The 11,460-nt window shown below is 43.3% G+C and overlaps 3 protein-coding genes across 4 annotated transcripts; 2 read left to right on the forward strand and 1 right to left on the reverse strand.

The window, feature by feature from the left end:
* The first annotated feature begins 275 nt into the window (after positions 1 to 275).
* On the forward strand, positions 276 to 3,179 carry LOC133973655 (olfactory receptor class A-like protein 4). Its single transcript, XM_062411649.1, has 4 exons — positions 276 to 794; positions 1,022 to 1,285; positions 1,649 to 1,894; positions 2,090 to 3,179. The coding sequence occupies exons 1-4, from the start codon at positions 519 to 521 to the stop codon at positions 2,300 to 2,302; spliced, it is 999 nt and encodes a 332-aa protein (XP_062267633.1). The 5' UTR covers positions 276 to 518; the 3' UTR covers positions 2,303 to 3,179.
* Positions 3,180 to 3,355: 176 nt separating this feature from the next.
* Positions 3,356 to 4,569, reverse strand: LOC133961297 (olfactory receptor class A-like protein 4). The gene is made up of 2 exons (XM_062396390.1): positions 4,466 to 4,569; positions 3,356 to 4,378 (listed from the first exon to the last, which is right to left on the reverse strand). The coding sequence occupies exons 1-2, from the start codon at positions 4,550 to 4,552 to the stop codon at positions 3,356 to 3,358; spliced, it is 1,110 nt and encodes a 369-aa protein (XP_062252374.1). The 5' UTR covers positions 4,553 to 4,569.
* Positions 4,570 to 8,320: 3,751 nt separating this feature from the next.
* Positions 8,321 to 10,253, forward strand: fndc10 (fibronectin type III domain containing 10). 2 transcript variants are annotated; one of them, XM_062401679.1, is made up of 2 exons: positions 8,321 to 8,460; positions 8,563 to 10,253. In XM_062401679.1, exon 2 carries the CDS (start codon positions 8,777 to 8,779, stop codon positions 9,803 to 9,805), a length of 1,029 nt encoding a protein of 342 aa, XP_062257663.1. In that variant the 5' UTR covers positions 8,321 to 8,460; positions 8,563 to 8,776; the 3' UTR covers positions 9,806 to 10,253. The 2 variants fall into 2 exon arrangements, with proteins under 2 accessions (XP_062257663.1, XP_062257671.1); XM_062401687.1 differs by having other exon boundaries at positions 8,624 to 10,253.
* Positions 10,254 to 11,460: the final 1,207 nt, after the last annotated feature.

The following is an 11,460-nucleotide window of genomic DNA, read 5'->3' on the forward strand; positions in this document are numbered from 1 at the left end:
GAACCCTCTTACTGTAAGGCAATAATACTAACCACTGCACCACCATGCCGCCACATTTACTGGTATTATTAGCAGTATCTGTCTTCTAATAATTTTTCTTATTATTATGAAAACTCATCCACATGCATTTGCATGCATGGAAATAAACAAAAAGGCTTCGATACGTCCCTGAGGATGATGGTATAATGAATGAAGTTGCAAAGAAAGCACATTTGAGTCAGGGAAGCTGATTAATCTCCTGTGTTTCATTAGCTTGCACCCTGAGCTCCCAGAGGCATTAAATAGTGTTGCCTTGTGGCTTTCTGAGAACCTAACCTTCTTCCATTGGCCCAGAGAAGCAGCGTAATAAATGACAAACCCTGCGAAGATCGAGCAGCGCACTGACCCGAACTCGAGAAGAAGTTGGCAGCATGTGGGAGGTCAAAGCCTGAGGTTTTGTGGAGATGGAGAATGCTTAGAGGTTTTACATCAGCCGTTCAAGCTGCTTCACAGACGAGGTTGTTCAATCAGTTGTCGCAATGGAAGGCTCAGAAAATCGTGATGCGGACTTGGGGCTTGTGGGGATGGGACTTCGTGTCTCTGTGTCCCCTGCACAAAATGCCTTTTACATCATCCTGGTGTTGCTAGGAATCCTGGGTAATGCCACTGTGGTTGTGGTGATCGGTAAGAGTGTGATTAAGGACCACGGCGGAGGACGAAACTCGGACATCATCATCATTAATATGGCACTCTCTAACCTGATGGTGTCTTTGATGAGGAACATGCTGCTTGTAATCTCAGACATAGGACTCGAGGTATGTTGTCTTCAAAATCATCCACTGAGTAACCTATTGTTTAAAGGGGGATTTTTTTTTCGCACCAGCTACCACACTGGTCATCTATGCCAAAGAGTACTAGAGGTAGTAATGAGATATTTATTATTTAACAATAAGATGACAGCTAGGTTAATGCAACACATTTCTTTGCTATCCTACCGGGAATAAGTAATAATCAATAAAAGATACTGTCTTCTTTACCCCAGCTGTACTCATCCAAAGAGTGGTGTCAGTTCCTGATGGGTGTCTGGGTGTGGCTGCGATCGGTCAACGTGTGGTCAACGCTCTATCTCAGTGCATTCCACTTCCAGACTTTGAGGCGCGTGGCTCCCAACATGGGCAACCTTTACGGGGCCCGGAATCCTGCCACCACCCTGCTGCTGAGTATGGGCCTCATCTGGCTCCTCAACTTTATCTACTCCATTCCTGCTCATATATTTTCCACGAACGGGGATGCGAACAGCACAGAGGTGATTCCCGTGAAATGTACCTCATCCAGACCTTTTATCAAGTACATTATATATTACAGGTTGTTCTTTCATAAATTAGAATCTTAAATTACTTCTTTCCTTTTTCACACAGACTTTTTTTCTTTTCATTCCAGCCTGTGGAAGTCTTTTGCTTTTAACCTGCTTGGGTTGTGTAACAGTCAATTTCAAGTCTGTATTTATTACTTATAAATTTGGTAGTTCGTGTCAGACCAAAAGAATAATCTGCATTACCAAAAGCAGGAAATCTTGGATACCAAATTAGTATATATTAGATATTAGTAAGATCATTTATTGCGTGTGTGTTCATAAGTGTTGGTTCCTCTATGTTCCTCCTCCTCTCAGACTCTGATGCTGGTGAGCAGCACGACGCGCCCCCTGCTGGGTTGTGTGTGGAATTTCCCCTCCACCTACAGTGGCTTGGCCTATGCCACCACCTCTATAGTGATCCATGAGGTATTTCCCATAATTCTGATGGCTATCACCAACATGGGCTCCCTCTACACCCTCTACACCCATGGCAGGATGCGCATCTCAGTACAGGACGGTCCGGTCATCAAACGAGTGCCAGCTGAGAGGCGAGCGGCCAAGGTGAGGAAGAGGAGGGTGTCACTGAAGAGCTCATGAAGCCATGTAGATAAGCAGTAAACAAGTTTTGATAAACAGCAGATTTGTGCTTTTATTCATAGATCTGATTTCTCTGTTGTTTGACTCAACCTGACCGTATTTCATTATATCTCTGTGTGGCTCTCATTGCCCCAATTCTTTGCCTTGTGTGATTTTCAGGTGATTCTCGCTCTCATTATGCTCTTCATTGCTTCCTGGGGAACCAGCATTATCTCCGTCAACTATTTCAACTACAATCAGGGCTCTTCGGCTGATTTCCTCCTGGTCATTGCTCGTTTTGCCAACATTATCTTCATCGCCATGTCACCTGCTATCCTGGCTGTCGGCCACAGGAAACTGCGGTCCACTATCAAGTCCTTGCTCTCGCACTGACAGAGCGACCGGCTGACAGGTCACTCTGCTGCAGCACTGGAGGTGCAGCTCACACAATACTGATAATATCTCTACCGTCATCTCAATAGTTAATAGTTCTGAGGTTCATGGTCATTGGTGTGAGTGCTTATTTATCTCTGTACACCTTTGTTTGTATGTGTGTGAGTGTGTGTGACTCAGAATAGAAAGGCAAAGTGTTAAAACCCCAACAAGCCTAAAGGATTCATGTTACGTGACTCAGTCAGTAGACGGGGTTATAGTACGATTATTTTTATTATGCAGTCCAAACAACAGGTCCTACCAAAATGAAAAATATGTCCAAACTGATTTAATTTAAGAATAAACTGCAACATGTTTCCTTTAGTTTCCCAGAAAAAATGTTAATACTATGCTTTATAGGTTCAGTGTAATGTTTTTTTCTCAACATGATGGCATCCGACTACATATTTCATATTTTCATACCTTGGGTGTATCAACATAAAATAATATCGTAACTACTTACTTAATAAACTTATTGTGAGACAGTAGCCTCTGATGCACCATTTGACATCTGGATTTTTGGATCTGTTTGCTTGAACCTTACAAAAGATTTTAGTTACAAAACGCTGTGGAAAAGTGAAACATGTTATGAAGGAACAATGCACGATATGTGGTAAATATATGCAATTGGACCAACATTTCAAGGAACAAAATGTCTCTGTAATTTTCCCTGTTATATTTATTTTTTAACTGTGTTGTGTTGGATATTGGAGACTGATTGTACTGGGTTAGATATTTTTTAAATCATTATACACTGTCAGAAATATAATGGAGACAAACGCTGATTTATAAAAATAATCTCGAATTCACAGCACAAAAAAACTTGTACAGGTGATATACTCAGTTTTATCAGAATAAATCCCATCTTAAAAGAAACAACAGAGATCACGGAAATATCTGCTTATATTGAAATATGTCAAAATAAGCTAAATTAATACATGAACATTTTTTTGTCCAGGTAACAAGTCAGTGGATTCAAACAGATTACAATTGTTTTTCTTGTCACACTCTGCATCACTTGCCGGCTTTGATCTTCGCCTCCACAGTTATGATTTTTCTCTCATTTTGAACAACAAAAACAGTTTGTCTTCCCTTTTTTCCTTCGGTCTTTGGAGATGTACTTCCCTGTTCAGCGACCTCACGGTGACGTTTCAGAACTTTAGACCAGCCCAGTATCATGCTCATGATCCTTCTCCTCAGCTTGCCATGTCCCAGCGCCACCACCATAGGACTGAAGCCCACAAATAACGAGGCGGAGAAGTGGGCCACGGTCAGCAGCCCCTCGGCGTGGTGTCCCCCGTCGTGGTTGTAGTACGTCACCGCAGCGACCTGCAGCACCCAGCAGACCACGAAGAGCGACACCAGCGACATGATGACTTGAGCTGCCTTTCGCTCAGTGGACACGTGTTTGTCCAGTTCTCCATTATTTCCTCCCCCCTCTCCCCCTGAGGTGACGGCTCTGATGTGTTTGGCCAGAGCCTGAAGTGTGGCCAGATTGGTGAACATCATCAGCACCAACGGCAACACCTCATTTAGAGCCAGTGAGGTGGAGGCGAAGGCTGAGCCCTGCTGCTGAGATGGGAACTCCCAGATGCAGCCCAGCAGAGGCCTGGTGGTGCAGCTGATCACCATCAGCTCCACGGTGGCGTTGTCGTGAACGTGAGTGGTGTACACCAGGGCCGGAATGGAAAAGACCAGGTTAGCCACCCACACCAGGCCCAGAACGAACCACACCCTCCGCCTCTCCCTCTGATGTGCGAGAGGTCCAAAGGCCACGTGCTGTCGCCTCAGGGTGGTGCAGTGGAAGACACTGAGCGCCAGAGTCACCCAGCAGCCCACGGCTCGCCACCACACCCACAGCAGCATGAAGACTCGGCACCAGCCTGGAGACAGAGACACGTTCAGGCCCAGGTCTGACACGAAGATGGGCACCGTGCGGAAGAGTGAGGTCAGCAGGTTGGCCAACGACAGGTGCACCAAGATGGTGTCAGAAGAAGGGAGTCTCCGACCCGGACTCTCACTGGCTGACAGAAACACCTGAGAGTGAAAGCAGGACAGACTGAGAAAAGAAACAAGACAAACACTCAAGTCACAAGTGCAGTACAACCCTGTGCATCATCTCACCACATGGATGACCAAGATGTTTCCCAGGATGCCAGAAAAAACCAAGAGCCCAAACAAAATAGCATCTACAGTGAGGACCTCTGACATGGCATCATCCTCTGCATGGCGACATAGTTTTTCTTCTTGTAGAGTGCGTGGGAGAGTAGAAGGGAAACACTGAGGCTTCATTTATACTACTGCTCCTGGGGATTTTCCTCTTCGTGTCTTATATGTTCACGCACAGATGAACAAGCAAGTTCATCACACAGCAGGTTTCATCTTTGCTGAACAGGTTCAGGGTCCATTTACTTCAACGTGCTGATGCTTTTGCTGAATATGCAGAGGCAGGCGTTTTCCACGTTTGCTTTCGACATCGACGACCAGCTGCAAACGCAAAGCTGTCTCCTGACCTGGACAATCACATACAAAGCCGTGGGTCACTGGTATTTTTTTTTTGATTAAAATATTTGTGCTCATTGTCACTTAACTCTGCTGCAGGAAAGCATGTGGTGGTGGACCAGTGATCCTCTGAGTGTTTCTTTTTTCGGCTAATTTATTTTTCAGTTTATTCTGTTTGTGTCCCTGCAGCTTGGCTAAAGGAAAACTTGTTGTATCACATAAACCAGAAAACTACTGATCTCACAGGTTGAACTAATCATCTGAGGTGAGCTCTCAGGAACCGTTGATGCTGAATCAGTCATCAATGCAGCACTCTCTCTCTCTCTCTCTCTCTCTCTCTCTCTCTCTCTCTCTCTTATTAGTCAGCCATTCATCCTCTCCCTTGGTAATAATTGTTTGTTGTCTTGCCAGGTTTCTCTCTCGGGAGGAGGCAATCATTATTCACAATAATCTCACATAAGCACTGCTTAATTAATTGTACCATCGAGGACAGTGATGCATCTTGATCGTATATTCATTCTAGATCTATTTCCTCCTCGCGTGATATTATTTATATCAGTAGATCGTTTCTTTATTTTTTAGGAACCATCAACATGTAGAACCCAAAACTTGGTTGAAGGCTTCACTGTATTCATGATGTTATCAAATAATGAGAAATCTAGAATGATTTCACTTTTGTAGAGGGGCCCTTTTACCTTGAGACCTCTGATGCACTGTGTCAGAATGCTTCGTGTACAGGGGATGGACAGAATGAAACTTGTACAACATTATTTACATATGACACAAAAAGCCCAGCATTTATATCTACATTTATGAAGCTTTATCATTACATTTTTGTGGAGACTGTATCAGAGAGGTCTTGGTGCAACTGATGTCTAATGTGTGAGGCTGGATTTCGCATCGTAAAACCCTATTTAATTAACTCTGTATCGACACAAAGATTTTGTCTGGGATATAAAATTAAAGTAAAGTAGTAGAAAAATAAAAGATGTGAGAAAATATAGATTTTACTTATTTGTTGGTGGAAATTAACAGTTTTAATTCATTGGTAAAGTAATATTAAGTCAGAGTTGGAGGTTGAGCCATTTTCAAAGCAACTAGCAAAATCATACGTATGCAGTCTTTAAGCACACAGGCCATCTCTCATATTTTTGTCACAAACGTTTTGTCTGGGAATAAAATAATAAATAAAGTAGCAAATAAGATATAATAAGATAAATTAGATGTAAGCTAGGTTGGTACAGGCACGTGCACAGATAGACCCCTAGTGGTGCTCAAGCACTGGCCCTTCTGCTGGAGCCCAATTTTTTCTTCATTCATCAATATTTAAGAATAAAAAATATTCTCTCTGTCATCAATTTCCCCCAAATGTGTTTTGATATCTGACAGGGCATTTATTTGAGTTCTTGTGAGCATGTCGCTCCGACATGCTCCCCAACATACACACGCAAACTGTCACGCATCCCGATAACTTTTGGACTGTATACAGATGCACACACAGGCAGATAAATTTGTAAGCTTTAAAAAAATAAAAATATATAATAAAAAATATCAAAAGAGTCCTGTACTGATAGCATATCATGTTTTGTCGACACAAATAAACATTAATGATGTCCAAAATGAACTGAACTATGAACTAGTTCAGAATTTAAATGGTGAACTATGAAGGTGAACTATTCATGTTTACTTGTATGAACTGAACTTTGAACTAGTTCATGAGAGGTGTGAACTTGCACAACGCTGCCCGCAGCATCAGACAAAGATAAGATAAGATAGATAAGATACATTTATTAATCCCACACAGACACACTGCAAATGGGGGGAAATGTGTCCTCTATTTTTGACCCATCTGGTGAACACAGCAGGACAGACAGAGCAGTGGGCAGCCATGCACGGCGCCCGGGGAGCAGATGGTGGGGGAGTAAGGTGCCTTGCTCAGGGGCACTTAGACAGTGTGTAGGGACAGTTCTCTTGGACGTTTTTGGACATATCCAGGTGTTGTCCATCCAGGTATGTTTTTTTGGTGGTCACTCCTTGGAGTCCATTCTAGTCCACCGCCTCTCCATGAAACAGGTGTTTGTGCAATCCCCCGACGTTGTTTGGTGATAAATGAACCACAACATTAGCGCCGCTGAAAACATTACGTCGCAACTGGTCCGACGTTTCCTAAAAAATAAACAAACAAAAAACTCAGTGATTTCAAAGCCTTGTCCAGCTGTTAACTGACGTTTGTCATGTTTACTGAAGAGAGAGAGGGTGAGAGATACAGACAGACAGATAATTTAAAGGCAGTTTTACTGTTCTACAAACTAGACTCTAGTTTTGTTTAATTTAAAATCGTAATTATTAAAATGAAAGGTAGGTCTTAAGTTGAGCTACATGACAGTCTGGTGAGGTGTATTTTGGTATATTAATAGTGTAATGCTGCTTATGCTTCAACTCTGTCAGAAAACAGTAACAAAAATGTGTGTGTACTGTGTTGTCAGCTTTATAGAGATGATGTAAGTCACTCTTGATAATTATGCACAACATTGTTTTATCTCATTAACAAAATTTGCAGCATAATGCCAAGAAAATAGGGACTCCAAAAGCAGAAGGACAGGGAGCTGCAGCAAGCAGCTCAGGGTAGCAGCTCTCTTTTATCATGGATCAGGCCATCAACTTGTAAAACAGATGAGGGAGAATCAGTAACCCTACCTGGTCCAGAGGAGCCCATCACATCACTAACCCTAACCCTAACATATTATTTGGTTATTCAATATGGCCTTGTTTTGTCTGTTTTTGCCTGTTATTCATTTATTTATTCAAATTGATACTTTGACTAAAATAAAAAAATATATATATAAGTTGAAAATATCCTACTGTATTTTTTATTTATTTATTATTATTATATTTAATTTCATAAGTAATTTTGGCGATGGGTGCCCTTTTTTGGGGTTTGAGCACCTGCCCCCCAAAATGTCTGTGCACGGGCCTGGGTTGGTATATTTTGTCAGTGTCAGTGTTGTTACCACGCAGGTCGTCTCTACATAAAACGTTTGGTCGGGCAACGAAAATCTAAATAAAGTAGCAGAAAGATCCAATTAGATAAATAAGATGTTGTTCTACAGGAAATAGGGAAAACTGGTAATTCAGCACAAAAAATGTATTAATATTGATTTCATGTTTTTATATTATTTCAAACACTCTTGGCTGGGACCTGGTAATTTCACAGGATTACAAGAGAAGGTAGCAGATTGTTTAACAGCAGCTCTGATGTGATGCGAGGGACGTGCACAGGATAAAGGTATACGTTTCCATCCATCGCTGCTGTCAGGACTGAGACACACTTGAAGCATCGTGAGTGTATGTGTGTGTGTGTGTATGTGTGTGTGTGTGTGCGCGTGTGCGTGGGTTGATGACTCACAAGCCGACTGTTCAGAATTACAAATATGTGGTGCACGCTCCCAGGGGATCTGCGGCGCGCGCTCGTGTACGCGCACTCTCAGACAGAGGCTTTTACGTCAAACCAGGCAGGAGGAAGAAGAAGAAGGAGAAGTAGAAGAAGAAGAAAGCGGACCTGGTGGCACGATAGGTGGATGTTAGAACATCCGCGTCCTGTCATCCCACCGAGACAAGTAAGTGCTTCTCCCGGATGTCTGGAGGTGATGCTGAGGTGACTTCCATGACTGTGCGTTGCTTCGTTTAACTTCCCCCTGCACTCTTCATCCTCATGCAAGGTCACAGCGGGATCTCTTACTGACTGCACGGACGTGAGATTCACTGTTATCTCTGTCGCAGATGCACGGCCCGCCTGCTCCTCCCGCCCATGGACGCGCTCTCTTGCTTTACGCGGATTCCGTCGAGCGCACCGAGGCTGAGCTGATCCTATGGCAGACGTCGGTCCGCCCTGTGCCACCGTGAGAGGAGAATCATCCGAACAGAGGGAGTGAAATGAAAAGCCAACAGCCATCCCTGCTCGCCCTGTTGGCTCTGCTGCTTTGCACATTACACCACACAGCTGGCTCCAGCAGATCATCATCCCCTTCCCCATCAGAGGTGAGGGGCAGGGGCAATGTGGGGGTGATGCTTCAAAACTGGCTGAGACAGAACAACATCACCTCCAACTATGGCAATCACAGCCCGGAAAGTAGGCCGCCGTCATCACCACCAAAGCCCGAAGGGGCAACGGGCCACGTGAATCGCTTCTCCTTCAACAACAGCAGAGGCAATGTCACTACTGTGATATCTGAGAGGTCTGGCGGGGGACCAGGCTGGAGCCCAGAGGAAGGGGTGTCATCACACTGTGCCTACCAAGTGGTCGAGGGAGGCGTTGGGGGGCAGCTGTGCTTTCGAGACACGCTGCTCGGGTACAAGTGTCGCAAGGCAGACTGCAGGACAGTGGTGACTTTGGGGAATCTGGTGGCAAATATCCTCATCAACGGCAGCGTACTGTTACAGTGGGGCCATGAGGGAGAACCTTTGATCACTGAGGGAGGGGTGAAGACAGAGGAGGCTGCAGCTGGTCGGAAGAGCAGTGGGGGTCCAGGGACCAATTCAACGAAGGAGGGAAGTCTACCATCAAGCACTGTTTTCAGTGGCCGACGCCACAGGCGAGGAGGCTATGAGTTGAGCTGCTGGTGGAATGGAAGCTACACTCAGTTTGAGTGTGCCGGTGTCCATCTTGGATCCAGCTGCAGGGACTTTCTCCTGACCGAGCTTCATGAGAACATGCCCTACCGGATCTGCCTGAGATCCCTGGCCCACTCCGATCCAGCTCAGAGCACAGACCAGCGGGACTGTGTGGAGTTTACCCTGCCACCGTCTGGGATGCAGGACATTGTGATCGCCATGACAACTGTGGGGGGAGCCATTTGTGTGATGCTGGTCATCATTTGCTTGCTGGTGGCATATATAACAGAAAACATCATGAGCCCCACGACACAGCACACATACTCCTACCGCACTCATTCACATCACTGATGCACTGCTAAATGAATAAAACTTGCATTTAACATCCACTACCATGTGTAAACTCACAGTCATAGTCACTCACTGTCCTAAATAGTCGTTTACCAAACAAATATGTACATCCTGTTGTGACTGAACTGAAGCACAATCTACTGTGGCTCTGCAAATAACATGCCTTGACAACCTCTGCGAGGATGCACTGGACCAAAAGTACTGATAACTTACATTTAGTAAATGCGGTAGTGTACTGTGTTGTGTTTTTGTTCAAGGTTGTCTGTGATTGAGTGTCTCAGCGTGGGCACTGACAGCATTTATACAGCAATACAATTGATGAAATGGCATCAGAAGCAGAAGTTTGGCTAAAACGTTCAGCCTGTGAAAGTGTCCAGACTGTTCCTGTCCTTGCTGGGTCACAAAAAAATAAGACTTTACAGAATTACATCTTTCCACTTGACTAATCCCCCCCCATCTTGTTTGCTTTTAACGCAATGTGTTTGTACCATTTTGTACAATGTGCAATACAATCTGCTGTACAGTGTCCAGATACTGTGCCAAACATCTTGAGTTAGAGAGCTTTTATGTCCTGCTGTCAGTAAATAAAACACCATGAGGTATTTTGTAATACTTTGCAGCTGTATTTATTTCCTTGTGTTTATGTATATGTGTTTTCTTTTGACATCCAAGGGGAATTTACAAGAATTAGAAACAGGCAATAGAAATACATGTATAAGCACAAAACCTTACAGAGCTGTCACCAAACAGGAAAATGGCTGGTTTGTATGATTAAATCCTTTATCTTCTTTATCTACTTATATATTAAACTGAAGAGTTTCAGTTTATGTTTGTGTTTTAAAGCAGTGTCATGCTCCAATTTTAGCTTCATCACCATTATGCAAGGTTGTGGCATTATGTCGCAATGCCCTAAACCTATAAACCACATGAATGCATTAGACTAATGTACAAATATTTTCCATATAATGGAAAATATTTTGGAGACGCCCTGGTTTCAATATTTGCATATAAGTATAAGTGTTCTGATTGATGAGCTACTTGCTCAATTGAGATATCTAACCAATTTTTGATGTTAACAATAAAACGCAAAAAAGGACACATTGTAAACATGATTATTTCTGATTGACATGTTAATAAGGTAAACATTATTTTTAAGTTGTATTACTTGTAAACACTTCATAGGGAACCTCCACCACAGGTAGGCCAAGATGACAGGATTACATTTTGTTGTTCCTGGCAGCCTAAATTTTAATATATATATATATAAATAAATATATATAAGGTTATCACTCTTTTTATGTTATATTACTAGTAGACACTTCCTATGGCACCTCCAACACAGGTAGGCCAATATGAAAAGACTATATTTAAAGGTTCCATATTGCATTTCAGAGTGTAGGACAAAATGGTGAATATCCATTGTACGTTTGATGGTCTTCTGCACAATGTAAGTTAGCAACTACCAGTATGTCAGCAGGTGTCAGCAGCCACTGGCGGATGTTAGGGACATAACTTCCGTTGTGCACCTCAGCATCATTAACTGTTGGCCTTGTAATCAACGCTACAGGCCGAACGTTAGGGTATTAAGTTAAATCTGACTGCATATGACTGAGGTTAACGTTCTTAAAACCTAATTGTAAAGTGCAAGCAACGTG

Source organism: Platichthys flesus, chromosome 2 (assembly GCF_949316205.1).
Source record: "Platichthys flesus chromosome 2, fPlaFle2.1, whole genome shotgun sequence".
In the NCBI taxonomy this organism is placed as follows: domain Eukaryota; kingdom Metazoa; phylum Chordata; class Actinopteri; order Pleuronectiformes; family Pleuronectidae; genus Platichthys; species Platichthys flesus.

Bases quoted from the DNA above. Each gene is read 5' to 3' on its own strand.
- LOC133973655 (XM_062411649.1), top strand. From the start codon at position 519: ATGGAAGGCTCAGAAAATCGTGATGCGGACTTGGGGCTTGTGGGGATG. The intron at 795-1,021 runs GTATGTTGTCTT...TCTTTACCCCAG, and splicing joins TCTCAGACATAGGACTCGAG to CTGTACTCATCCAAAGAGTG. The intron at 1,895-2,089 runs GTGAGGAAGAGG...TGTGATTTTCAG, and splicing joins CTGAGAGGCGAGCGGCCAAG to GTGATTCTCGCTCTCATTAT.
- LOC133961297 (XM_062396390.1), bottom strand. From the start codon at position 4,552: ATGTCAGAGGTCCTCACTGTAGATGCTATTTTGTTTGGGCTCTTGGTT. The intron at 4,379-4,465 runs GTGAGATGATGC...TTTCACTCTCAG, and splicing joins ACATCTTGGTCATCCATGTG to GTGTTTCTGTCAGCCAGTGA.
- fndc10 (XM_062401679.1), top strand. From the start codon at position 8,777: ATGAAAAGCCAACAGCCATCCCTGCTCGCCCTGTTGGCTCTGCTGCTT.